The sequence below is a fragment of the Choloepus didactylus genome, chromosome 1 (genome assembly GCF_015220235.1).
Source record: "Choloepus didactylus isolate mChoDid1 chromosome 1, mChoDid1.pri, whole genome shotgun sequence".
In the NCBI taxonomy this organism is placed as follows: domain Eukaryota; kingdom Metazoa; phylum Chordata; class Mammalia; order Pilosa; family Megalonychidae; genus Choloepus; species Choloepus didactylus.
In genome coordinates, this window is record NC_051307.1 from 40,090,478 (window position 1) to 40,118,053 (window position 27,576).

Consider the following 27,576-nt stretch of genomic DNA (forward strand, 5'->3'; position numbering starts at 1 on the left):
TCTCTTATCTCACTGAAAATATAGCCATACCTCAGTGAAATATATCATTATGGCAAATTTACCAAACATAGGAAAGATTTATTGACAGGCTTTTAAAATATCTTTTAGGATTCTGTTTTACATATTTGTAAAGGACTATATTGTGCAGAAATAAAAAGCATTGATCATTTAATATAAGCATCCTTTAATACCACAAAATTCTTTTTTTTAACTGTCAAGGAGAATTTCATGTAGTCTTCTGATTTTGCTCTTCCTACATTTGATTAAAATCCAGAGATTCACTGAGTAGAGATGAGTTTTTATGCAAGATTAACATTTCTCGACTCTCAGATGCACTAGATGGGAGATACTGCAATCTAAAATCTGAAATTGTTTTTGCTGATTTTTTCATAGTTGCTTATAATTAAAGAGAAACTATACAGAAAGAAAATTATTATAGAAAATTAAAATCTGCCCATTTCACATTTGACCTAACATGAGCTATTTTCATTTGTATAATCCAAGTTCTTCGCCCATCCATTTAAAACAAGTTTTAAATTTTTAATTAGGGTTCAATTTATAGCAATCGTTTTTCCCATGTGAAAACAAAAGGATTTTTTTTCTGTGTTGGTGAAAATTATAGCTGTTTTTCTGTTTTTATTTATTAAACCCAAACCAAAACAATACAAAACACTATCATTAATGCCACCACTCAGAGAGAAAATTTGTTTTAAAATTTCAAAAAACATTCTTAATATTGTTCAATAGGGATTTTTTTTTCCTTCATAAAGACAGCTTATCAGAGTCAGAAGAACCCAAGTTCTACAGTCAGACAGACCTGGGTTCAAATTCTGACTTTGCTGTATGACTTGGATAAGTCCCTTACAGTTACCTTGAGTTTCCTTATTTATTAAACTAAAATAACAGTTTTTTTTTTTCTTTTTCCTGAGGTTATTGTGAAAATTAAATGTAACACTTAGCTCAGTGCTGGGCATATAGGAAACACTTATTAGAAGGTTAGCTATTACATGTTATATTGAGTACATATTACCACGGCAGTTGCATTTGCTTTACATCTATCCATTATATTTAAAGGACATTTAAAAAAAACTGTCACTGTTGAACACTATATGCAAATCCGGGCAGCCAGAGCATCTTTGTATTCTGATTCTGTAAGTAGTATTAATGTACATCAAGCTTTACAATTTGTGTTTATTCTAAGTACTTCCTCCACAGCCCCGAGTGCCCCTCCGCAGTCTGTCACCGTGCTGACAGTCGGAAGCCACAATAGTACAAGTATCAGTGTTTCCTGGGATCCTCCCCCTCCAGATCATCAGAATGGAATTATCCAAGAGTACAAGGTAGGTCCCAGGTGAAGAAGGACGGTTCACAGATAAGGGTACTTGGAGAAGTCTCAGTGGCACATGGGTCACTGTCATCTGGATGACCTCATAGAGTTTACATTTAAAATGATTATTTACTTGCAATTAAAGTATCAGTATGTGACAGGTAATAAAACAAATGCATAAGGAATTAGAACCTAACTCCAAGGTCACAGATAACACAAATTCAGTTGAACAATTAAATCACAACAGAAGAGTGGTTTTCTGTTATTACTATGATTCCAGAACTTCAGGGATTTAGAGAGATGGGATACAGGAACCTCCACATTCTGGGAACTGCTGTTATCTTTGTTATTAGAGCTCTGTATAAGAGGTTTTAGGGTAGTCATTTATGAACTCTGTTCTCAAAAAAAAGAGTAATTCAGAGAAGTGGGGCAGGATGGGGTAGGATGGGGTGGGATGGGGTTGGGGTAGAAGAATGGGCAGCACCCAGCTGCACTCGAAGTTTGCTTCATGCGTTTACTGAGGTTCTGTGAACATTTCACTTGAACAAAGGGAACCATTAAAAAAAACAAAGTTTAAAAACCTAACTTAAAAAACAGTTGATTGACTCATTTATCAACTGGTAAATTTGCTGCTATTTAGATGTAATATATATCTATTGTTTTATCACCACCATTTGATATTTATTAGGACCCAGAATATGTTTAACTTTGTGAAATAGGATTCTGTTTATGATGTGATTAGGCCACATACACATGTGGAACACCTCATTAAACCTTGTAAAAATTCAAAACTATGAATTTTTGCAATCAATAAATATTTATAGAATTCCAACAATAACATACTAGATAGATCTAACAGAACTGAGAACTAGACACCCCACCTCACCCCAGGAATTCATAATTAGTATGTGCAGTAATGCAGAATTATTTTACTCAAAACATTGCAGATTGTATTTTGTTATTTCTAGGAAAAATGATAAATTTTAAAATAGATTCCCCTTAAAGATCAGCTTGCTGAAGCAAATGAACAGAATATGCATTAACATTTATTTAAAATGTTTATTCCCATCACGTTATGTAGAAATGTGCTTAAAAATTTAAGAATAAATGTTTTCACGGTAGCATAATTACATAGATCCTAAAGTTTTTATAAGCATTAGGTCATTATTTTAAGAGCAAAGAATTATCTATTATGGATTTGCATGCATGTGTGTGTTAATGAGGTTAGAAGTTTATTTTTGTACCATCCAGGATTAAACATCCTGAACTCCTATTCAGATAAATATTGATGTATCTTTTACAATATGATGAGTTTTATTTCAAAGCCTTATTAGATATCTGTCATATTTTGGTAGCAAAGAGTATATTTGTGTGAACACTAAATATTCCTCCATTAAAAACACTGGTCTCATAACATGAATAAAGGAAAAATACAATTCACAGGAATGATTTTATACCTATTTCTGAAACCAAGCATGTGTATTTCTACACATTTACCTGTGTGCATATTATGAAATAATATATAATATAAATACAAATATGTGTACATAGTGGAATTCTTTCATGACATTTTATAGTAAGAGATTTCCATATCCCAGAAAATAATGTGCTCTAAAATTTCATTCCCACATGACCTAAAACCCTAGTTTCCCCAACATCAGTGTTTAAAGACTTTCCACTTCTTTGTTATCCTGTATGTCTGTGTGTGTGTATAGATATATATGTTTTGATCAATATTCAGATTTATTACTAACAATGTAAATTTTGGCTTTAATTTCATCTCAGTCAATACCTATAACTTAGGTCAATTAATCTTGTTAACTACTTCTGTGTAAGTTAGTATTTTTTTAAAAAGAAATATAAATTACTTTGATATGCATCTATATACTTTGGATATTAAAACTCATAATCATCTTATTTTTTATAGATTATATGCGTAATAAATCTTGATAAATAAACTAAGCAGAAGAAATTATGTATTTTTATCCATACCAAAATGCCATTTGCAACCAAGGACCTCTTTCAGGAAGCATTAAGGGAATCATTGTGCCTTTAGAAATTCTTATTATGAGCGTTCAGTGCTGACAGTAAGATTTCAATGAACATGGAGTAGTTGTCATTCCTTTAACACACACACACACACACACACACACACACACACATACATGTGATAGACATATATAAATAAACTGCTGAATTTCGATTCTAGAAAATCTCATTTGTAGACACTTTTATAACCCTGGAAAATAGAGTTGTCACTATTTTAAAATATATTTAATCAATTGTAATAGCCTGCTTACCATAAAGAAAAATTTTGTATTATTTTTATAATTCACTTTCAATTTCTGCAGATCTGGTGTCTGGGAAATGAAACTCGATTCCATATCAACAAAACCGTGGATGCAGCCATTCGGTCTGTAATAATTGGTGGATTATTCCCAGGTATTCAATACCGGGTAGAGGTTGCAGCTAGTACCAGTGCAGGGGTTGGAGTAAAAAGTGAGCCACAGCCAATAATAATTGGTGAGTACCAATCTGTGTGGTCTGCGCTTTAGAATCAGTCATCTGACCAAGTAAACTATTTCTTTGAGTCTACATCCTAACACTGGATATACACTTATGAGTGATCAGGGGCACACATCATACAGGCAAATGCATCAACTGGCTAGTTTCTTACAAAAATGCTTGGTATAACTGCTCGTGTGCTTAAGAGTCTCCAAACGTCTTAAAATTAAATCACTAAGAGTTTAAATGCTGAAAGTTAGTTTGGAAATTATTTTATTCAATAATTTTCATTAGCAATTTTGAATCTATTGAAATAAAATAGAAAAGGGGCAGTTACTGAAGACTGTATTACTTTTCAAATCCATATGCTTTCTCTTAGCAGAAAAAGTCAACAACTAGAAATAAGTCAAAGTAAAGCTTTGTGGTTCAAATGTACTATTCCAAAGAAGAAATCCCCATTAAATCTATTGTTCGCTATTACCATGGATTATCTCTGCTCATTCTTGAAATTTATATAAATGGAATCAAATAGTATATAATATTTTGTCTCTGGCTTCTTTTCCTAAATATAATGTTTCTGAGATCTATCCACATATGTATGATGCAATTTCTATATATTTCTATTGCTAAGCTGTAGACAGTTGTGAATATACCATATTTTTCAATCCAATTTGCTATTGTGAGAATGAACATTCTTGTGTAAGGCTTTTTAAGGACATATGTTTTTATTTCTCTTGGAGAAATATCTGTAAGTGCAATTTCTGGGTAATAGGGTCAATATAGTTTGAAAAAGGAACTGCTAAATAATTTTCCAAATTGTTTTATAATTTTAGACTCCCACCAGTAAAGCATATAACTTCCAGAATTTCTCCATCCTCACCAACATTTGTTGTTGCCAGTCTTTGTAATTTTAGCCATTCTATTGGGTGTAAAATGGTAGCTCATTGTGGTTTTAACTTGCAGTTCCCTTGATGTTGAGCCACTTTACATGTGCTATTGTTCATTTGCATATTTTCTTTTGTTAATTTTTCAAGTCTTTTGCTTTTTGAAAATTGGGTCTCTTGTTAATGATTGGAAGGAGCTATTTATACATTCTGTATACAAGTTCTTTTCCATGTATATGCATGGTAAATATTTTCTCCCAGTTTATGGTTCTCTATTCATTAATGTATTATTATCTTTTGATGAATGAAAATTTTTAATTTTAATAAAGTACAATTTATCACCTTTTCTTTTATGTTTAGTGCTTTTTAGGAAATCATTTCCTATCTTTGGCTAGTAAAGATATTTTCTTATATTTTTTTCTAGGAGCTTTAAAATTTTAGATTTTATGCTTAGGTCTATAATTCATCTCAGAGTAATTGCATGCAGTTTGAGAGCTTAGGCTCATTTATTATTTCCACACGAATATCCAGTTATATGGCACCATTTATTGCAAACATTTTCCTTCCCCACCTCACCATATATGTCTGGATTTATTCCTGGATTACCTTTGTTCCATTTGTCTATATATCTATCCCTATACTAAACCACTCTGTCTTGATTACTGCAGCTTATAGAAAGCCTGGAAATCAGAATACTCCATCATTTTCTTCTACAAAATTGTTTTGGCTATTTTAGGCTTTCTGCTTTTCCATATACTTTTCAAATCAGTTGGTCCATTTCTACAAAAAATGGTTTGAACTTTGATCATAAATGCATTGAATCTATATATCAAAATTTAGGTGAGGCAGTACTTGAATAGTGAATATTTCTCAGCAGGAACATGATATACCTCTCCATTATTTATCTCCTTTAATTAGCTTAATTAACTGTCAGCAGGATTTTGTAGTTTTCAGTGTTAGGTCTTATTCATCTTTTGTTAAAATTTTTTCTGAGTGTATTATGCTTCTTAACTAAATTGTAAATGAATTTTAAAAATTTCCTTTAGCAACAGTTTTATATTTTATATGTATTACCTTATGACCATACTAAATTCCTTTTACTAGTTTTAATAGTTGTCAATTGTTCTTACTGAGTATTCAGATAATCATGTTTTCTTTTTCTGTATTTGTGTGAATATACTGAATCATGTTTAGTGGTTTTGGTTGGTAAATCAACCTTGCATATCTGGGATAAATCTCACTTCTTAATAATATCTTTTTTCCAGGTATTTCTCTATTTTTTTTGCTAAGATTTGGTAAAGGCTTTTGCATCTATGTTCGTGAGGGATAGTAATCTATAGTTGGCTTTTGTTCTGTTTTTGTCAGGCTTTGGAATTAGGGCTATGCTGGCTTTACAAAATGAGTTGGGAAATATTCCTTCTTCCTCTATATTCTGTAAGAGGATTTTTAGGAGTTGTATCATTTATTCCTTAAATATTTTCTAGAATTCAGGATACTCTCTGTGCCTAGAGTTTTCTTTGTGGATTTTTGTTGTTCTTGTTGTTATGATTTCAGGCCTATTCAGATATTTTTATTTCTTATTGTGTTGATTGCGTTAAATAGTTTTTGCCCAGCACTGAATTTGATTCTTCCAAGTTGTTGAAGTTATTGGCATATAGTTGTTTATAATATTTCCTATTTGTTTTCTAATTAATTGATTTCTGCTTTTTTTTCTCTTTTACTTCCTTGTATTTTGCTTCTTAAGACAGAAACTTAGATCAATGATTTCAGATTTTTCTTTTTCTTTTCTAATATGGGGTTTTAAAATTATAAATTTCTCTGTGTGCATTCCTTCAGCTGAATCATACAAATTTTGATGTGTTCTCTTTTCATTTATCATAGAGTTTAAAATATTTTCTAATTCCACTAGGATTTCTGTTTTGTTGCAGAATATATTTAGGAGGGTGTTGTTTAATTTCAAAGTATTTGGAATTTTCCAGATACACGTTTTGTTACTAAATTTTAGTTTTTGTTACTGAATTCTGATTTGATTCCACTGTGGTCAGAGAATATACTTTGCATGACTTTGATCTCTTAAATATGGAAACTTATTTCATGTCTAGAATTTGGTCTAACTTAGTGAATGTTCCTTGTGCACTTAAAAAAGTATGTTTTTTTTTTTCTGATTTGGAGTGGAATGGTCTATAAATATCAAGGAGATCAAACTGTTAGTATTTTCAGGTACATACTGATACTCTGTCTGTTTGTTCTATCAATTAGTAAGAAAAGAATCTGGAAATCTTTTATTGTAATTATGGATTTGTGTATTTGTCCTTCTAGTTGCCTAAGTTCTTGTTTCATATATTTTACTACCTTTTTTTAAGTGCATACAACTTCAGGATTGTTATATCTTCTTAATTAATTTACTCTTTTATCATTATGAAATGTCCTTTTTATTTCCTAGTAATATTCCTTGTCCTAAAATGATTGTTATATCTTCTTAATTAATTTACTCTTTTATCATTATGAAATGTCCTTTTTATTTCCTAGTAATATTCCTTGTCCTAAAATTACTTTGTCAGATATTAGTCAAATATTCTTTTGTTTTTAACCCTGTGTCTCTATATTAAAAATGCACTTCTGTTATTTAAATAACTTATTGCCAGGCCTTGATTTTTTTTATCCTCTCTTTCCATCTTTGCCTACTAATTGTAGTGTTCATAATGTTATATTTAATGTAATTATTGATATGTTTAGGCTTAAAATTGCCATCTTGCTACTTGTTTTCAATGGGTATTATCTTTGTTCCTATTTTCCCAATATATTGCTTTCTTTTGATCAAATTAAGTAACTTTCATTATCTTATTTTAGGTCCATTATTATATCATTAACTATATCTCTTTTTTGTAACTGTTGCTCTAGAATTTGTATGTAAAATTTTAGAGCAATACATTCCATTTTCCCTCTTCTCATCCTTTTTGCTATTGTTTTTATAAGCTTTTACTTCTATATATGGTATAAACTCCAAAATAAAAATACAGTGTTATTGTTTTGCTGTAAACAATTAATTATCATTCAAATAAATTAAAACTGAAAAAAGAATATTTTATATTATTCACCGTTATCTGGTATTCTGCTCTATAAATTTTATTTCCTTGGCTTCCCTGAGTTCCTCTGATTCTTTAGCTCAGCAAGTCTGTTCAGTCATACTCTGGCTCCCCTTTGCTACATCACTTTTAGAAATTTTTTTCCAGGCAGAAAACTGCAATTATAGTAGGATTCTCTTTGTTTTCTTTCTCTCATGTATCATAATCCTGCCCTGTTGTTTTACATGCTTTGCCTAGTTTCTCATTGTTTATGGTGAGAGTGCAAGTCTCTTTCCCATTACACTTTCATATACAGAAGTCCATCTATCCACTTAATTATTAATTTCATATATTAACTTTTTCTCTTCTAGAATTTCCATTTGTTTTCTTTTATAATTTTAATTTACCTCTGATATATCCCATATATTTATACCTTAGGACTATCTTTCCTTTAAGTTTATGAACATATTGTAATAGTCACTTTACAGTCCTTTTCTCCTGATTTCAATGTCTGTGTCATCTTGTGGTCTATTTCTATTGATTACTTTTTCTCTTGTCCTTAGGTCACTTTTTTTTTGGTTCCTGGTTGTCATCATTGTTATTATTTGTCTGTTTGTTTGCTTTGCATGCCCAGTAATTTTTTATTGTTTACTGGACTTTTCAGTTGACATATTATAGACATTTTGTGCTCTTTTTCAGAAGAGTGTTTTTGTTTTTTTTGTACTAGCAGGCGTTACATTACAGGCTGACCAACTGCACCTTGAACTTGTGTTGGCTTTGTTTTATATTTTATTAGTGTGATACAGTTTATGTTTTGTCCTCATTTTTAGGGCAAAACTTCAATCCTGGGACTTGATATTTACTTCCAAGGCATGATACACCTAGGGTTTCAATGAAAAGTCTAATATTTTTACCTGTTCGCCCTAACTTAATGATATTTAAACATCAAACACAGTCTTCTCTGAGGTGGACATCAGCTGAAATCTCCATTTGGGCTTTCAGCTTTTTTAGTTTTTGCTTTCCATAAGGCTCCTTGGAATCATCTCCCTGCATACGTAGTTAGGGATCACCCTAAGATTTAAGGGGGGTTTATACACAGATTTAGGAGTTTCACCCACCAATGGCTCACTCTTTCAAATGATTTTCCCCTAAATATTCATCTGCTCTGGGAAGCCCTAAACTCTATCCTTTGACACGTCATACCTGAGGTTTTCAATTTGAGTTTTGTCTAGCTCCCTAGCATTGCATGAATTGAGAAGATTTCTCAGGGGAGAAAAAAAAAACCCTCATAAATGCAGTTTTCCCCTAAAGTGGCCCTATTCCATCCAGAGTCAAATCGCTTTTTTTCCTGAATTTATTTGCTTTTCATTGCCATTAATTTAAAAAAAAAAATAATTGTATCCAGACTTTACATATTTTAAAAACATTTTTCCAGAGTTTGTTTTAAGCTGGCACACTTTTTGTTTGTTTATTTTCTGGAATGTAGCATATAGCACACAAACCATGTTTCTGGAACACCTTTTTTTTTTTAAATTTACAAAGTACTTATGCATATGAACAGATTTAACATTCAAATATATATATTTAGATTCTCCAATTTTTTTATTTTGCTTATATAAAAGCCTTGAAGAGAAAAAGTTGTGTTAACTTTTCTTTAAATTGCCTTCTCTGTCTTAATTAGTCATTCACAGACTGAAATAATTTCTTAACCTGAGGGAAACCTACAATCTTGCCCTTCTGAGATTTTCTAAAATAAATTTGAAGAAAGAAATACAGGTATACCCAAAAGAATTTAACTGATTAAATGTTGTCATTTATATTATTTATAAAATAATTCATTAATTTTTTCTTTAAAAATATACATTAAACATTTTTAAAAGGTTTGATTTCCATGAGAGTCCCCAGATAAGTAAATAAAGCTTTGTTGTTGACCGCCTCTCTGGAATATATATGAATGTGTTGAGTAAATATAATTATTCTAATTCAAGGCCAACTAAGATCACCAAATATCCTTATTTCCCTTTCATGTTTTCTATTTCTATCATCTTTAGTTATAAATGTATTTTTCAGGCTAATGATTTTTTTTTCTAGTGACAGTATATTTGCTTCACAATACTTTGGGGATTTATTACACTTGGAGGCAAGTGTAATAAAAATTACAAGCATACCATATAACTAAGCTCATGTCATGACAATTACAGTTAAGGAATGAATGATTACATAATAACTTAAAATATAGAGAACGTCAATTTAGATTCTTTTAAATAATTTAGAAAGTTTTGCTTAATTATTCTATCATTTTTAAAAGACTAAGAGACTTCAAATTAGTAATGAGTACCTTTTAATTTATTCTTTAATGCATCATACAATTGTTTTTCATATTATCTAAGAAATAAAATATATTTTAATAAATGATGGTTCTCTGTCCTATTCAAGTAGTTAGTATATACTGTTGCCAGATGTAGTCACAGGAAATAAAATTATGGCACAATTCAATTCAGAAAAGGCTGTTTGTTCTTGAGAGATTTATTTCTTTTTAATACCTCCTGTTGTACTGAAGAAGCCTTTTAATTGTTTCTTTAATTATCCCTGTGTAACTACTTTAATATCTTGTCTGATAACCTTATCTACACAGCAGTTATTCCTTAGTTGAAAAGTGATTTAATGATGGCTAATCTCCTTTTCTGTTTCAATTTATGCTTTCCCTATTGTCTGTTCAATACTGGAAACAACACTTGAAGTGACTCAAGCTCTACCTCATTTCCTTTTGCTTTAATTAAGTCATATATTTAAAGGTGATATATTTTGTGGCTGATAATTTTAGCCTTAAATAAATTCATCTATTCATTCTCAGTTTAGTTTTCATTTCAGAGAATTCCATCATGGTGACTTTTCATTAAAATATTGTATAAATATAACACACAGACTTACACAGGTTTATAAGCGATATTGTTCTTTTGTCTGAAGTTTCCACTCGGAAGGTGATTTTCCCTCAAAATATGTATCATTTTACATTGTTCTTGCACTTGAATACACATAAATGTGACCAAATACATTCACATACATAAGCAGCAGTGTGTCATATAACAAATTTACATAAACTTGAAATTTCCAATAATCTTCTTTAATAATATAGCTATTGTTTTTCTATTCATTTGACCTTTTCATGCCTACGTTACATAGTTGGTACAATAATATGTGGAACAGCTGCAAACTTTCACAGTAATAGGTACAATTGAATCTGATGTATCTAATTAATTTTTAGTCCAACAAATTAGTTTCATTCTTCATTACTCTCCAATGGGAGGGAGACATTATATTTCATTATATTTTTTGTCTGCAGGAACAATGGAACATTACAGGTCACATACATCCCTTGTCTATTCTCTAATTAGTCCAACTGACATCATTGTTTCAAAAATACCAGTAGCATAAAAATAATAATACACCTTGGGTAACATAAATATTGTGCCATGTTAAACATGATATTTTATGAAATTTTTGCACAAATGAAAGACAAATCTATTTTCTCTTTGTTCTGTAAGGCATTTGCTTTGTTTTTATTTGCTAGTAGTAGTTTGTAAAGTTATCAAATATGTGTGTGTCTCAAATTGAATATGTGAACTTAACTACGTTATTGACTATGTTTACATGTTTAGTAATTAAGGACAGAGTGATTGGGGAAATGAGCCAGATTTACTATGTAAGGGGAAGCTTTTTTTAATACCTGGAATTTATTAAAGACTTAAAGGAATTTTATGTATGTATGAGTAAATACTAGCAGCTATACCAAATAAGCCTGCAATCTGATTGGCTGAACAAAATAAAAGTTTCCTTCTCATTCATATCCCTGCCTAATATGGGCCAACAGTATGGGGGCATGGGATATCTATTAATTCAGGGACCCTGGATCCTTCCACCACTGACTCTACTATCCATTAGGGACTCAGAATCCTCCACAAGAATATGTAATCCATGTTTTTTAAATAAGGTTTGAACTCATGAAATCAATATCAGTATCACTAAAGAACAAAAATTTAAGTGTTTAACAGATTAAGAAAATTAGTTACTGAGAATTAATTATTTTGGGGATGTCTAAATTGTCAAAACATGACCCCTTCTAGAATAATTTTAGTCCAGATTTAAGTAAATGTATGTTGTAGATATAATCACATAATTATCAACTTTCAAGTCGAATTTCAAATCAGTTTCAAATACATTAAGGTAAAATATAAGCTTTGTCTTCCCATGATATTTTAATTATGCATTCTGATATTTGTGAACGGATTTTGGTGTAATTGCCATTGTTTTATATAGTAGCTCTTTCCATGATATTTTAATTATACATTCTGATATTTATGAATGGATGTTTGCATGATTGTCATTGTTTTATATAGTAGCTTTAATAACTTCCAGAAAACTCAAGAATGTTTGATAAAAATAAGTTTTTTTTGTAGGATAAACCAGATGAATATGAAGTTACGTATTCTCATGAGTCATGAACATTTGAATTTGGGCATTGCTGAAGAGGAAAGGCAATTTGCAAATACCCTGTGCTAAATATTGTACTTGCCATTTTTCTTTTTTTGCCAGAACTTTACTAAAAACACTTTATCTAACTGAAGAAAAGTTGCTGTTATTGCAACTTTTAATGTGTGTTTTCATATTTATTTATAAGACAATAATAAGATGTGGTTCTGAATATATCTCTAGCAAATCAAAACACAAAAAAGCTACATTCTTAATCATATATTTGAACCCATTTGTGATTCTTTTTTTTGAAATTTACAAAATATATTTATCAAAAAGTGTGATAGACTCACAACAAAACAACTATTACTCTCCTCCAAAGTAATTTTTGTACCTTTGGTTCATTACGTATGTGTTCTTGTCTTTATTCTTGTCTTAATATTTACTAACACTATTATTTCTTCCATAGGGGGACGCAATGAGGTTGTCATTACTGAAAACAATAACAGCATAACTGAGCAAATCACTGATGTTGTGAAGCAACCAGCTTTTATAGCTGGTATTGGTGGTGCCTGCTGGGTAATTTTGATGGGTTTTAGCATCTGGTTGTATTGGCGAAGAAAGAAGAGAAAGGGACTCAGTAATTATGCTGGTAAGAGACCATTTCCAGCTTAAAAAAAAAAATCTTTAGGAATTCAATGAAATGAGAGGAAAGGAATGGAACGAAATGATGAATGAATGAACAAATGAATATTTTGGCTTATTTTAACTACCTGCTCTGGAAAATGCAGTTATAAACAATGTGTTTTGATGCATCACTCTTGACCATTATCACATTATGATCATAAGGCAACCTTTTTGTTTATAGACAGTGAAGCTTAACAACAGTAGGTTGTAATAAAATGCTTAATCTGTTTTTTTTTTCACCTAGCTCTTGAAAACACACACAAACAGATTTGATTGTATGAGAAGTAGGTTTGGGCAAAAGCATTACTAAAATACTAAGAAAAAAAAAAAAGATGTAAAATGTAGCTTTTAGTATTTCAGGATGCAGATTACAATAGGAAATAACCCAATTGGAAAATGCAAACAAACACAAATCTCACCAGAATTAATATGACATAAAGCATGAATAAATTTATTTACCATTCACATAAGTTGTGTGTCTATATCAGCACGGCCAATCACCATATTAAAATAGAGAAGGAAAACAAGCAGAAGCAGAAGAAGAAAAAGTCCCTAGACGATCTATCTATTTACAAAATTGCTTTCTCCTTAGAATCTAAAATAGTTTCAAGGATGTCAGACAGTGTGATCTTCAAAATATCTCCAAAGCTTAATGAGAAAGAGAGAGACGTCAGTGATTGAAAGAATAAACTCAAAACTGATACCGTATTCATTTGCAATTTGTGATTTATTTTAATTTTTTTTTTCTAACAGCAACAATAAAAAGAAACTATCTCATTATATTGCTCGCTTACATAGAATTTACAGAGGAAGAATTTTAATATCGCGTGACCCAACAAACGCTTCAGAAGTTTCGGGGACATTTAATTCAATCTTATATTTCTAGTATTTCTAATTTTATCTTTGATAGGAAGCAAAAATGTCTTAATAACTAATTTGACAGAGGTTTCAGTGTTTATTAGACATCAAAGCTGTGGTAGCTTGTCGGCTTCTAAGCTGCTGATAATATCTAATCGTGCAAAATGCTCCTGAGGAATAGCATTCTTTTGGTTGCCTTGTTTGCTATTTGACAGCATTTAAATGTGTTCACTTGATCATAATATTGTGGCTCATGTCTGTATCTTCTGAAGATAAAAGTTTTGTAGTTATTGGTTAGAATAAATTTCCAAGACTAAAAGTGATATAGCATATATCCCTTTAAATGGGCTTCTATGCTTCCTAACTTGCCATCATTATGCTATTCTCATTTTCATTGGCTGCTGGATGCCTGATTCCTTGCACTTTGTCATCTAAGTGTTGTATCATCACACCAATGAGGAATTCTTCCCAGAATGGGGTGTGCTTGGCGATACAGACTTAGTGATGAAGTCTCAAATTTTAATGATATTTTAATGTATCTTGATTTTTTACAGTCCAGTCTTTTACCTTCAACCCTGTAGGTATTGTCCATCAATCCGATCTTTTGTATCAGTTACCAGATTAATTTCATCTCTGACACATGCATATGAACCCTATAAATCATTTGAAAGATCTGATTTATTTCAAGGATTTTTTTGTTTTATTTTTATCCCTTTATTTGATTTTAGTGTATATAATAAAAGATCACTTATGCTAGTCATTCAGCACAAAGTTTTAATATATCCCCATTTAAAGTGTTGGTTTTTTACCCTCCATACTTCATTCATTCAAGCCTTACAAATAACATAAACAGCTCTCACACTTAGTAGGTTAATGCTTTTGGTAAGATTATGTCAGACAGACTTTTCTTCTTTAACAGCAGGCCAAGTTCTACTCTTTGCACAACCTTTGTGCTTAATTTGAAAATATATCTTGGTCTTTCAGCTCAACAAGAATAGTACATTTCCTATTATCATTTCTCATTGTGATTGATATCCATATGCTTGTAGAAAAATTACTAAATCAGAAAGTGCTATGCCCTTCAAATATTTTGGAATAAGGCCAAGCCAGAGAGCAGCCTTTCAAAACCTTTATACTTAATTGATAGATGGCTAACTCTCAGAATGGATTCACCTTCAGCTAGTAATTTGCTTTCTAGCAACTTCTGGTCTCTTCTAGGTAAGAAGCAAATGAAAATCCGAACCACAAAGTACCTAGCACTGCCTATCTGACTTGGTGATACTTTCTACACATTTCCCTTCAGAAGTAACCTAGCCTTCAGCCTTTTGAGTTTTCATATTCTTGTCCTCATATAACTCAGAAATAGGGAATATGGGAATTTTAATAGAAATAAGTAATGGAGTATGTATCATATGTTATATATCTTATTTTAATACATGAGCTAATGATCCTTTTTAAGAGCATAGAGTTTTCACAGGAGGCTATTTTTCTCTGAATTGTGTTACAAAAATTACAAAGGATGTATTCTATTGGTACTGGTCCTGTTTATATTTTGGTTTTTATAGAAATTTCTCTGGGAATCTTATATTTTTTTCAAGTATAAAAACCAAACCCAGAAAAAGTTGAAGAAATGTGATTTCATTCGTAAGATGAAAACCCTAAACATTTTCATTTTTTCACTATATGGTAATGTCTCTGCAGTCTCAAAATTTTATTGATGATTTGTTATAGCAGTAATAACATTTTTGCTAATAAACAAAAAGTCCACTTGGGACTATTATTTAAATTAATTTGTAACATAAAATACTTCATTTACTCTGAATCTCAATTGTAATCATGTACCACATTGTTTTATATAGAAATATGTGATGTAACTTGCATAGGTTAAGCGACATGCGTTTTAATAAAGCTAGACTGGCCCAAATTTGAATTATGTAAAGCAGGTGAAATTTTATTTCTATGCTTCCTTTTTCCTACTTCCTTATTCCAAGTGTCTTATTAACCATTAGAGGTAGAATAGGGAAAATACTAACTCTGGAGAGATGTATAAACATCTTGAAGAGTGAAGATTCTAACTTGGGCAGGGTGCCTTCCACTCACTCTGTGTGGGCCAAAACTTACCCCCTGACTTTTAAGATGGTTTGGCTTTGACTCTCACTCACTGTGGAGAATTATACTTAAAAGCTTAGAAGGAAGAAAAAAAAAGACAGAGAATTGAACATATACTGGCATACCTCGTTTTAATGCACTTAGCTGCTTTATTGTGCTTCATGGATATTGCATTTTTTAAACTTGTATGTTTGTGACAACCCTGCGTCAAGCAAGTCTATCGGCACCATTTTCCAACAGGAGGTGCTCGCTTCATATCACGGGGTCACATTTTGGTTATTCTCACAATATTTCAAACTTTTACGTTATTATTATATCTGTGATCAGTGACCTTTGATGCTACTGTTGTAATTGTTTGGGGGCACATGATAAGATGGTGAAATTAATCAATAAATATTGTGTGTGTCCTGACTACTCCAACAATCAGCCGGTCCTCCATCTCTCTCCCTGTCCTCAGGCCTCCCTATTCCCTGAAACACAACAATATTGAAATTAGGACAATTAATAACTCTAGAATGGCCTCTGAGTGTTCAAGTGAAAGGAAGAATTGCACATCTGTCTTCAATTTAAATCAAAAGCTAGAAATGATTATGCTTAGTGAGGAAGGAATGTCAAAAGCCAAGATAGGCCAAGAAGTTGGCCTCTTGCACCAAACAGGTAGCCAAGTTGTGAATGCAAAGGAAAAGTTCTTGAAGGAAATTAAACGTGCTACTCCAGTGAACTCACAAAAGATAATAAAGCAAAACAAACTTATTGCAGATATGGAGAAAGATTTTGTGGTCTGGATAGACGATCAAACCACCTATAACATTCCCTTAAGCCAAAGCCTCATCCAGAGCAAGGCTGTAACTCTTCAATCCTACGAAGGCTGAGAGAGGTCAGAAAGCTGCAGAAGAAAAGTTTGACATTAGCAGAGTTTGGTTCATGAGGTTTAAGGACAGAAGCCATCTCCATAGCATCAAGTGCAAGGCAAATAAACAGTGTTGATGGAAAAGCTACAGCAAGTTACTCAGAAGATGAAGCTAAGATGATTGATGATGGTGGCTACACTGAACAACAGATTTTCAGTGCATGCAACAGTGTTATATTGGAAGAAGATGCCATCTAGGGCTTTCATAGCTAGAGAGGAGAAGTCAATGCCTGGCTTCAAAGTCTCAAAAACAGGATGACTCTTTTTACGGGCTAAGACAGCTGGTAACTTTAAGCTGAAACCAATGCTTATTTACCCTTCTGAAAATCCTAGGGCCCTTAAGAATTATGCTAAATCTACTCTGCCTGTGCTCTATAAATGAAACAACAAAGTCTGCATGACAGCACATCTGTTTACAATATGGTTTTACTGAATATTTTAAGCCCTCTGTTGATACCTACTGCTCAGAAAAAAAGACTCCTTTCAAAATATTACTGCTCATTGACAATATACCTGGTCACCCAAGAGCTCTGGTGAAGATGTACCATAAAATTAATGTTGTTTTCATGCCTGCTAACACAACATCCATTCTGCAGCTTGTGAATGAAGGAGTCATTTTGACTTTCAAGTCCTGTTATTTAAGAAATACATTCATAAGGCTGTAGCTGTCAAAGATAGTGATTCTTCTGATGGATCTTGGCAAAGTGAATTGAAAACCTTCTGGAAAGAATTTGTCATTTTAGATAGCATTAAGAACATTCATGATTCATGAGAGTAGGCCAAAATATCAGCATTAACAGGCGTTTGGAAGAAGTTGATTCCAACCCTCCTGGTTGACTTTGAGGAATCAGGGCTTCAGTGGAGGAAGTAACTGCAGATGTGGTGGAAGTAGCAACAGAACTAGAATTAGAAGTGGAGCCTGAAGGTGTGACTCAATTACTTGAACAGATGAGGAGTTACTTCTTATGGATGAGCAAAGAAAGTGGTTTTTTGAGAGGGACTCTACTCGTGGTGAAGATGGCTGTGAACATGGTTGAAATAACAACAAAGTATTTAGAATATTACATAAACTTAGTTGATAAAGCAGCAGCCAGATTTGAAAAGATTGTACCCAGTTCTGAAAGAAGTTTTACTTTGGGTAACATGCTATCAAACGGCATCACATGCTGTAGAGAAATCTTTCACGAAAAGAAGAATCAATCAATGTTGCAAACTTCATTGTTGTCTTATTTTAGGAAATTGCCACAGCCACCCCAACCTTGAGCAACCACCACCCTGATCAGGCAACAGCTATCAACATTGAGGCAAAAATCTCCACCAGCAAAAAGATTACAACTCACTGAAGGCTCAGATGATGGTTAGCATTTTTTAGCAATAAATTATTTTTTAATTGTTATGTACATTGCTTTTAGACATAATGCCATTGCACACTTAATAGACTACAGTATAGTATAAACATAACATTTATATGCACTGGTAAACCAAAAAATTTGTGGATTCACTTTATTGCATTGTCTGTAACCAAAGCCTTAATATCTCTGAGATATGCCTCTATATAATGGAACACTAGTGGCTTAAAACTTTACACTGTAGAAGCAACTGTCGAGGCTCAGATACAAACTTATACATTTGAATGATCTGAAAGGAAAATTTAGTCTATAACTGCTTTATATTTTGTTTCTTTACAAAATCAGAAAGAAGAAATTTTCTCCGGGCAGTGTTACATGTTAATTTCCTGTTATGTTTTTTTCTTCATACTTATCCTTTATTTGAATTCTTCAGATATAAATCCACACTGCATGTTTGCACATGGCACAAAGAAGGGTAGCTGCAACAAAAAGAGGTTTTCCCATATTCTACATCCTACAAAAAAATCATTTTATCCTTTCTAGAGCAATACGCGATGCTGTTTATCTTAATCTTCAATGAGCACTAAGCAAATACTTCTCACATATGTGGTGTTCCTAACTGATAGAAGAATCCACTACCTGAGTTGTTAAAAGATGAAATAGAATCGTAAAGAAATTTGGGCAGAAAATATGAAAAGCATTAGGTGATATTTGAATGTAGAGTAAATGTTTTATCATATGTATAAAAATGTTTGTGAACAGGAAAAGGACTGCAAAAATTTGAAAAGAGCCATGTAGCTTTCATGAAATATAGTATAACTACTTACAGACAAATTTTGATGCCGTCAACTTTTTAATTAATGTGAATACATTTTCATTTGTAAAGGGGTGAGATATTTTATGAATATTACCTTTGAGGATAACAGATATTATGAATCTTCAAATATAAACAATTTAATATTTGTGAGGAAATTATGAATTGCTAAACACTTTTTACATAGGTTTTTAAACCATTGTTGAAATATAAATTATTTGACAAAACCATCCAAAAACAGCTAAAAGATTTGATGGAATTTTCATACTCTGATTATCTGGGCTGAGTTAATGCTTATTAAAAGAGGATTAATCTACATTCATATTTGAGAAATAGCTTATCAGGAAAGGGAATGAGGCTTGCCTGGCAATATTATAGTTTCCATTTGGAGGAGGAAAATGTGGCCCACTAGAGATAGCTTAAGGAAAGCTTCCTTACCTCAAAATGTCAATTTACCACATAGCTATGTGTGGTTTTTTTTTTTTCCTTCCAGTTCCAGCAAGCATGAGATTAAAATTAATCCTGTCAGATAATAGTAGAGGTACTTTGTGTATGATATAAACTTGCAAAATCTCTTTACCTTATATCCTTTGTAAAATTGGAATAAATTCTAAATATTTAATGCAATTCTGAGACATTTTAGGTGGTGATGTTTATGGCACTTGTTGGAAACCTTAGTGCTATCCAGCTAGTTTTCACTATAAACTTCTATGCATTGGTCCCTGAAAGTTCTTAATTTTAGGTGCTAGCGGAGACTCCTCATAAGATTCATAGTTATTCCAGATTTAACTCTGAGAAGCACAATGTCATTACCCTGTGATTATCATTTGGTTACAAGAACAAGATTCCCCCCAACCACACTTCTTTTCCCCCCCTTTTTTCCAGCCTCTCCTTCATATCCAGCATATCCTTCAATATGCTATGGCATTTATTTCTATGTTCCTCTCTCGGAACAAAGTAATACTGACCAAAACACCAAATATGATTTCCGTGTTAAGAGTTCTAATTGTTCTAATTGCTTTTAAGTTCATGATCTAATATTATTCAGTTACTTTTGGTCTAGTTTTCACAATGGAATGAATCTGAAAGTTTGCCAATGAGAAACAGCAATTTGGAGCATGGAGCAAAAAAAGAAAATTGGTGAAGTGTCCCCCTTCCTTGCCTTCCTTTAAAAACATAACCAAACAACCCTATGAGGATGAATACATCTGCCTGTTTTTGTTTTTGTTTTTGTTTTCTGGTAAAAAACACAAAATTGAGGATTCTCATTTATACTAAATTGTGTCTTTGGCCCATTTTAAGTAAGTCAAGAATTTATATAATGTACTGTGTGTTTTTGCCTTTGTATAATTGATAGGCAGAGATACCAAGATAAATGTCTTTATGGAATATGTCAAAAACTTATTAGCAGGCTAGCACCATTTGGTAATCATATTTTAAATGATGATTGGAACACAAATAGAAAATGGATATATCCTAAAAATATTTTTGAATTAAAAATTTTAAACTCCTTTGTGCACATTTAATTCTTAATCAGTATATATGGACCATACCAGTGGGTGCATAATTCAACTCATCTGCTTATTAATCTTAATGAATGATATCTTTTTGATCAAGTTTTGGGTGTTATGTCCCAATAATTTAAAATTTACATTTTATGAAGAATTTGCCATTGGTTAGTAAGTAAAAGTTAGGTACAACTCTTTTTGTGCTTTTGCTTCAGGTTTTTCTGTTTGTTTGTTTTCTGTTTTTCTTGTTCTCTAACATCATTTATTGCTTTTGGCAGTAAAAGAAAGTGTGATGGAGAAAACAGAGCATCTAAATTAGGGAGTGCTACTTAGCTTCTCCTTACATATCTCCTAAACAGCACATTTGGAGGTGCAGCCAATCAGTGTCTGCCTATTTGCATATTCACAATGATATTCACAGCATTATCGTAACTCTCTTGGAACAGTAAAAAAATCACTCAATGGTCCCTTGAAAGCCCCATAACTAGAAAGTCACATCCAATGGAAAGCTAATTAGCTGTAATCTTTTCATATTTTGTGTGTGTGTGTTTTTCCCCCAATCGGGCCTTTATTTAATACCTACAATTCTCAGTTTTTTTTCATTGTTTCCTATTAATTCTTTTTTGTTAAAAGCAGTTATCAAAGGAGCACAATGTGGTGAGGATTCACTGCTGATTCTTCTCAACCCTTAAGCAAGCCTGTCTGGAGACAGAGTAGGGATCAGTATTTGTTCTCTGAGGAGCAGGCTATAGCTAGTCTTGTGCCGAATGGACAGGCTAGGTCAGGATTATTTTACTGTGCATTTGAGATGTTACCTGAAACATTGATAAAGCACTATATTTGAGGTACCAACAATATGTTCCTGAAATCTGTAATATATTTTACTCCCTCATGAAGTTCTGATAGTTCCTTGGAGATATGATCATATTGCCTGATTATGCTGTCATGAGAGATAATGTCATTTGATAACCTTAGGGAAGGGATTAGAAATTTAGAAAATTTAAAGGGTGACCATACTTGATAGTCTGAATTGGAGGGACAGGTAAATTATGGAGAGATTATTCAAATTTAAAATATTCCCTATGTGTATCCTGTAAGTGGCAGTATGTCTTCAGTTTCTTTAAAATATGAATCAATTCCTAAAAATTGAATTTACATTTATCTTTATTCACCAATAAAGTATCATAATAAATATAATCAGTCTTTTCCAAAGATAGGACAAGTTAGATTCAGATCTGTAAAATTGTATTTTTTCCTTCATCCCCATTGATTAGTTTTGTTGATCCATATGAACTTTGGTCACAGCTACAGACTCATATTCTTTTATTTGCAATTTTGCAAGTCATAAAATTCTAAATACCATTTTTTTTTGCCCAAAATATTCCAGTTAAATCATTTAGTGATAAAATTTGACCCAAACTATTTATAGGCATATTTCTAAGCTATTTATAAGCTTAATTTATCCCACTTACCATGATTATTCATGTTTTTTCATTGCAGAAATATTAAATACGTTTGAGTACAATGTGCTGCATCAGATCTTCCTTGTAATTTGCATCATATGATTTTTTCAGATATGAAATACTCTGAATTCCAGATACATTCAGTTATAAAAGTTTTGGACAAGGGATTATGGATCTGAACTAATTTACCTTCTCTGGCCAATTCTTGAAACCTACTTTCATGTTAGTTTTAGGAAATGCAAACTGTTGATTGGAGGGAGTGGACGCACCTCTGTGGCTCTACTGGATGATGAAGTGGTGCTAAGTCCCATAGTTTTATAAAGGACTTGAGTTTTGTGATCATTGCCTATTGTGGAATTTATTCAATATCAATTATTTGAAAATTTGAATTTCAGGAGGGTTGGATGGTGAAACAAACTATTCATCATATTATTCTCTATTAATTACAGTTTACATCTATTCTAATTGTGGTCCTTCAACTTATAGTGTGGTACAACTTATAGGTAGGAATGTCCCTAAAAGGATCTCTGATAGAAATATGTCAGGCATTACCTGCTTCTCTTGTTTCATTGGAAGGATGATATCTGATCTATCCTATTGCTGTTCCTATTATGTATATTTTGCCTTCCAATTAGAACATACTAGCGTTAAGTTTAAAAGTCATTTTTTGATAAGTTCATGTCAATGCCATGTCCATCTTCCAGTAAGACTACATATACCAATCATAATAGTTTTTCACATCTAAACACAAATTACCCCTTTAATTTAGCCATGCATTTGCCTTGAAGAACTTTGAAATGTCCTATTAAAGTTGGAACAAAGGATGGCTTTGCCCTGGGCAAAAGCCTTGCTTGCTACTCTCCTACTCTCTGTACAATTATGTTAATTATATTTTGTTAAAATTCTCCGAGGTCTCAGTTCTAAACGAAGGGCCGGGCCAGCCAATATGTAGTTGTTATTAAGTGTAATTAATATTGACTACTTATGTGCATTTCTTTCTTTTTTTTTTTTTTAACAGTTACATTTCAAAGAGGAGATGGAGGACTAATGAGCAATGGAAGGTATGCTAAGGAGTTTTTTTTTTTTTTTTTTTTTTAAATCAGGACTGGGGAAACTATAGTAAGAGGCTATTATTGTAATAAACAATCACTTATAAACCTGCAAATTCTAGGAGGAATTAAATGGCTTGCCACAAGGCTTAATGATCGATCTGTTGTGCACTTTAGAGGAATCAAGTCCAGATGTTTCATATCTCCCTGATGCCCCTGAAGAAATTAGTAGTAAATATCACAAGGAATGTGTTCATTTGTTAGCAGGATGTTTATTGCATTAATTAGACATTAGCAAATGAAGTTGCTGTTGTTTAAGACTCCTTATTGGCTCTCACTAAATTGCTGTGAGTGAACAATTACACATAATCGATCACAAAGTAAATGATTCATGGATGATGAATAGGCTATAGATTGATAGGACTGGATTCCATGACTTTGGATACTCAATTGAAATTGATAAAAGCTGATAACAAACCCATATATCCTCATCTATTTTCCCTTTGCCAATATGGAGATTGTAATTAGGCTCTGGTAATAACTTCCAATCTCCCATTTAATCAATATTTTAGCAAAAAGAGATTAGGCCTAATGAGAGCTAGTGGATGTAGCAAGAAAGCAGTTGGATCTTCTTATTGCAGTTGCCATAGAAACACATGTTTCTCTTAGGGATTGTACCAGAAGGGGTCTATCGAAAAAAAGTACAATGATTATAGATGTTGCTATTTCTTTGTAAGTATGTTAATAATCTGGAAAGGAATCAGAATCCCATCTTTTATATTAAAGATGGGAATTCTTTATTAAATATGATGTGATGGAAGTTTTCCTCATAGACCATACCTCCATGCTCTTTATTCTGTAATGTGCTCCTGATATTTTGCAATTTAGACGTCTTGGAAATGTGCTATTGATGGAATAGTATAAATACTGTTCATTAATTTCTCTCAACTTCCTTGCCTCTAAATGAAGCTTGAGGCCTCATAACAGGCATTACAGCCTACAGAGGACAAATATATTACACTGGAGATGGAAGAATTGAGGAAGCAATAGCCCAAAGGCCTGGAAGGGGCTGATACTGCTCAATCACTCTGAGCAACTGTTCCTTTGAGATGGCAATTTATCATCAAACTTGTTTTTTGATCCTCCTATTCTACCAGTTCTTACCAATTTCAGGGTGGACATTCATTTGGATGTCGGCAGAATCCCAGATAAGGACTCTTCCACTTCCGCTGGAAGTGTTAATTTATATATAGCCTTATGAATGGCTGAAGTTGCTTAGTTCTTGAGAGCTTACACATTTAAGTTTTAAGGGAATTGAAATCTAAATTCCTTAACCCTTCCTAGTGCCTAAGACAGGTGTCAAAATCTGTCATTGAACTTCTTTTGTTGGTTTCTTGTTTCTTTTTGGTTTAGCCGTCCAGGACTTCTAAATGCTGGTGATCCCAATTACCCATGGCTTGCTGATTCATGGCCAGCCACAAGTTTGCCAGTGAACAATAGCAACAGTGGCCCGAATGAGATTGGAAATTTTGGACGTGCAGGTAAGTTCTGTTTCTCAAAATACTATCTATCTATCTATCTATCTATCTATCTATCTATAGTTTTTGGCTTTCCTAGATATAAAATAAAATAAAAACCATGTCATAGACTCTTTTGTCCCATAATTAAAATTAGTGAAGTACAGGTACTGAAAGCATTGTATATTTGCTAAAATTTCAACATAACTGTAATTGTGTCTAAATTATCTTGAGGAAACTCAAGCAAGCTTTTTAGAAGTCATAACAAATCATGAGCATTTTATTTGTATAAATATTAGTACAAGATTATTAAAATCAGAAAGAATACTGCTAACTAGGGCTTCTGATTTTGGACAAGCCGTTTTACTTTTCTAATCTCATTCAACCTATGTTTATTGAGTACTTCCTGTATATGTGTAACTATGACAGACAATAAGAATACAATGTAGCTATGACAAGACATGGTCGCTATGACAAGACATGGTCCTTACCCTCATGTAATATATCATGTAAAGGAATAGACAGTTATGTAAATATAATAAGATGTTGAGAGAGAATTTTTCTGTAGCTCTATAATTAATATCTAGTACCTGAAATGAAAGATAGAAGGATGCTAAGTAGCTGACATGCTAAAGCCTCCAAAATCTGGTGTCAGATTCCTCTCCATAGATCTTTATAAGGTGACAGAACTGGACCTAGTATAAATAGTTACCAACCCCCTCCACCTTTTTATCCAGTTGGTAGAAGAGAGAGGGGTTTAGAGAAAGATGGGAGTAGAAAATATTTGGATTGGAAAGTCTGTGTGAATTTTCCTTTGGTAGAAGAATGTGAAGACAGTAAATGGACTTGAGCCTCCTTGCCAGTACTTCACGTGGGAATGCCACCATTTAGGAGTAAGAAAGTTTCATGAATCGTGTGTTATTTAAGTTAGTATCTGAAGGTTTGATAGTAATTATCACAAGTGTGAAGAGGTATATGGAGAAGAAACTAGTATACTTTAAAGTCCAGAAGTATCAGAGAGATCGACCCATTTAAGAAAATGACTCAATTTCCTTATGACTTAAAAGTAAAGTGCAATAAGACAGAGGTGGTGAGAAATATAGTGGGGCAGACAGCAGAAGGTCTTCTAAGCCACTTAGAGAGTTTGAACTTTGTCTAAAAGGCAATCAGAGACCATTTGATGGATATTGAAGTAAAATGCTGGGATTCTGGTTCTGTTCTTAGCCATCCTCCTGCTGCTGGGTGAAAAATGGAGTTAGAATAGAGAGTTGAGGTGACTGAGCAGGAGACTGAGGCTGTAGTCCAGGCAGGATTGGATGAATCCACTGGAGGATTCACACATTTTTAGGTAGAATGAATGCGGGAGGCCCAGAGCTGGGCTAAAGTATCCTGAGTTCTCTGTAAACCTCAGCAGGGAGTTCCTTCTCTTTCTCCAAATAAATTAGGGCACATAACCATTCCTATCTCATAGGTGTGTAATGAAGATTAAATGGGTGATATATATGTGGACCTAGCATAGATTTTGGCCTAAAGTTATTGCCTGATAAACATCAATGGAGTAAATGAGAGAATAAAAAGTAAGACCTCAGCCTTCTGCTCCCCCTCTGTGAGCCACTACACCCCACTGAGGATTCTCACTTCCTCGGGACTTCTGAAAGTGGCTGCCTCCCGTAGGTGACCAGACTATGAGCCCCATAACTGTGGGCTCTCACTTAACCATGGTTCGGTTCTGTGCCAAGCATCTCCCTACCAGGAAACCAGGTGCCCTTTCACCCCTTCTCTACCCAGTATGATTTTGTCAAAAGGAATTCTATTCTCAGAATTTTATCAATCAAGAATAGCTGCCGTTTCCACTCATTGTTTTTGAATTGGATTGCACACAGTTGCATCTTTATATACAAAAATAAATGCCAAAAGATAGAGATTTTTTTTACAGGTAACTCTAAAATCTAAAATATTTCTTGTCCAATTTAACCAAAGTGTTCATTGTAGATTTTTAAGCATTTCCTTCCATTTCCACCTTATTTTTATTATGTGAAATCTTTCACAGATGAACCTCTAGGCCAAGACAAAGTTTTGTAGTGTTGCTGTATCTCTGTTCAGTATGATAGCATTTTAAGCATTTAGTATGTACCAGAAATAATGTTTGGCTTTTTTGTACATTTTACTTCATTTCATTTGCACAATAAGTGCATAGCATGGATAATCATATTTCCATTTTAAAGGTCAAGAAACTAAGGTTTTTTGAGATGAATAATTTATAAATCTGGGTGTAGAATGCAGGTCTGTCTGATCTTAAAGCCTAGATTCTTTTACCTACACTTCTCTCCGGTCCTAAAGATAGGAGTCACATGTATGACTGTAGAACCATATTGACTTAGAATAATATTCATGGATACTGACTTTTTTACTTTGAATGTAATAAAACAGTGTTTTGAATAATAGAGTTACTGATTATCACATTCTTTTACATTCTGTAAATACTAACTATAAAACTTTTTTTAAAAACCTTTCAATCAGCAAGTGCTTACTCTCTTCAAAATACCAGGGAGAGGAATTAAGGAAATACAAACATGAATCTCATGTGGTTCTGTCCTCAAGGAACTTATGACACAGGAAAAAAGACAGTCATTCATATAATTCCTTCATGCATAATTATACCAGGCACAAAAATAAATGAATGCATGATTGCAAATATAAGAAAGGTGCTGTAAAATTCAGAATGAATCAGTAGCAATTACACATGGAGGAAGGCGTTTCATATAAATCAGGGATTTCAAACTCAAGTATTAATAAGAGCCAAGCAGACAACCTAAAGCACTAAGGTTGGGTAGATGGGGAGTGTGGGCAAATAGAAAATGGACAGTCCTGCCTAAAGATGGCAGCCTCTATTCAAATCCAGCTGTTGAGTAAAAGCCTGACCTAGAGTTCCAAACCATCTGAAGTTATAGGATGCTTCTCCAAACCCACATGTTCATGCAAAGTCTCCCAAAATTTTGATGTTGGGAAATAATTCAGTTTAGTTTTTGAAAATGTGGGAGTGATCAAATAATATTTGAAG

At 32.8% G+C, this 27,576-nt stretch overlaps 1 protein-coding gene across 15 annotated transcripts in view; it reads left to right on the plus strand.

The window, feature by feature from the left end:
- Window positions 1-27,576, plus strand: part of ROBO2 (roundabout guidance receptor 2) — a 1,484,543-nt gene that overhangs the window by 1,412,408 nt on the left and 44,559 nt on the right. For all 15 annotated transcript variants that reach the window (XM_037833592.1, XM_037833556.1, XM_037833566.1 and 12 more), the window contains 5 exons: window positions 1,216-1,340; window positions 3,679-3,850; window positions 12,721-12,903; window positions 22,968-23,010; window positions 24,412-24,539. In XM_037833592.1, coding sequence (XP_037689520.1) covers window positions 1,216-1,340; window positions 3,679-3,850; window positions 12,721-12,903; window positions 22,968-23,010; window positions 24,412-24,539 — 651 coding nt within the window. The remainder of the gene's footprint in view (window positions 1-1,215; window positions 1,341-3,678; window positions 3,851-12,720; window positions 12,904-22,967; window positions 23,011-24,411; window positions 24,540-27,576) is intronic.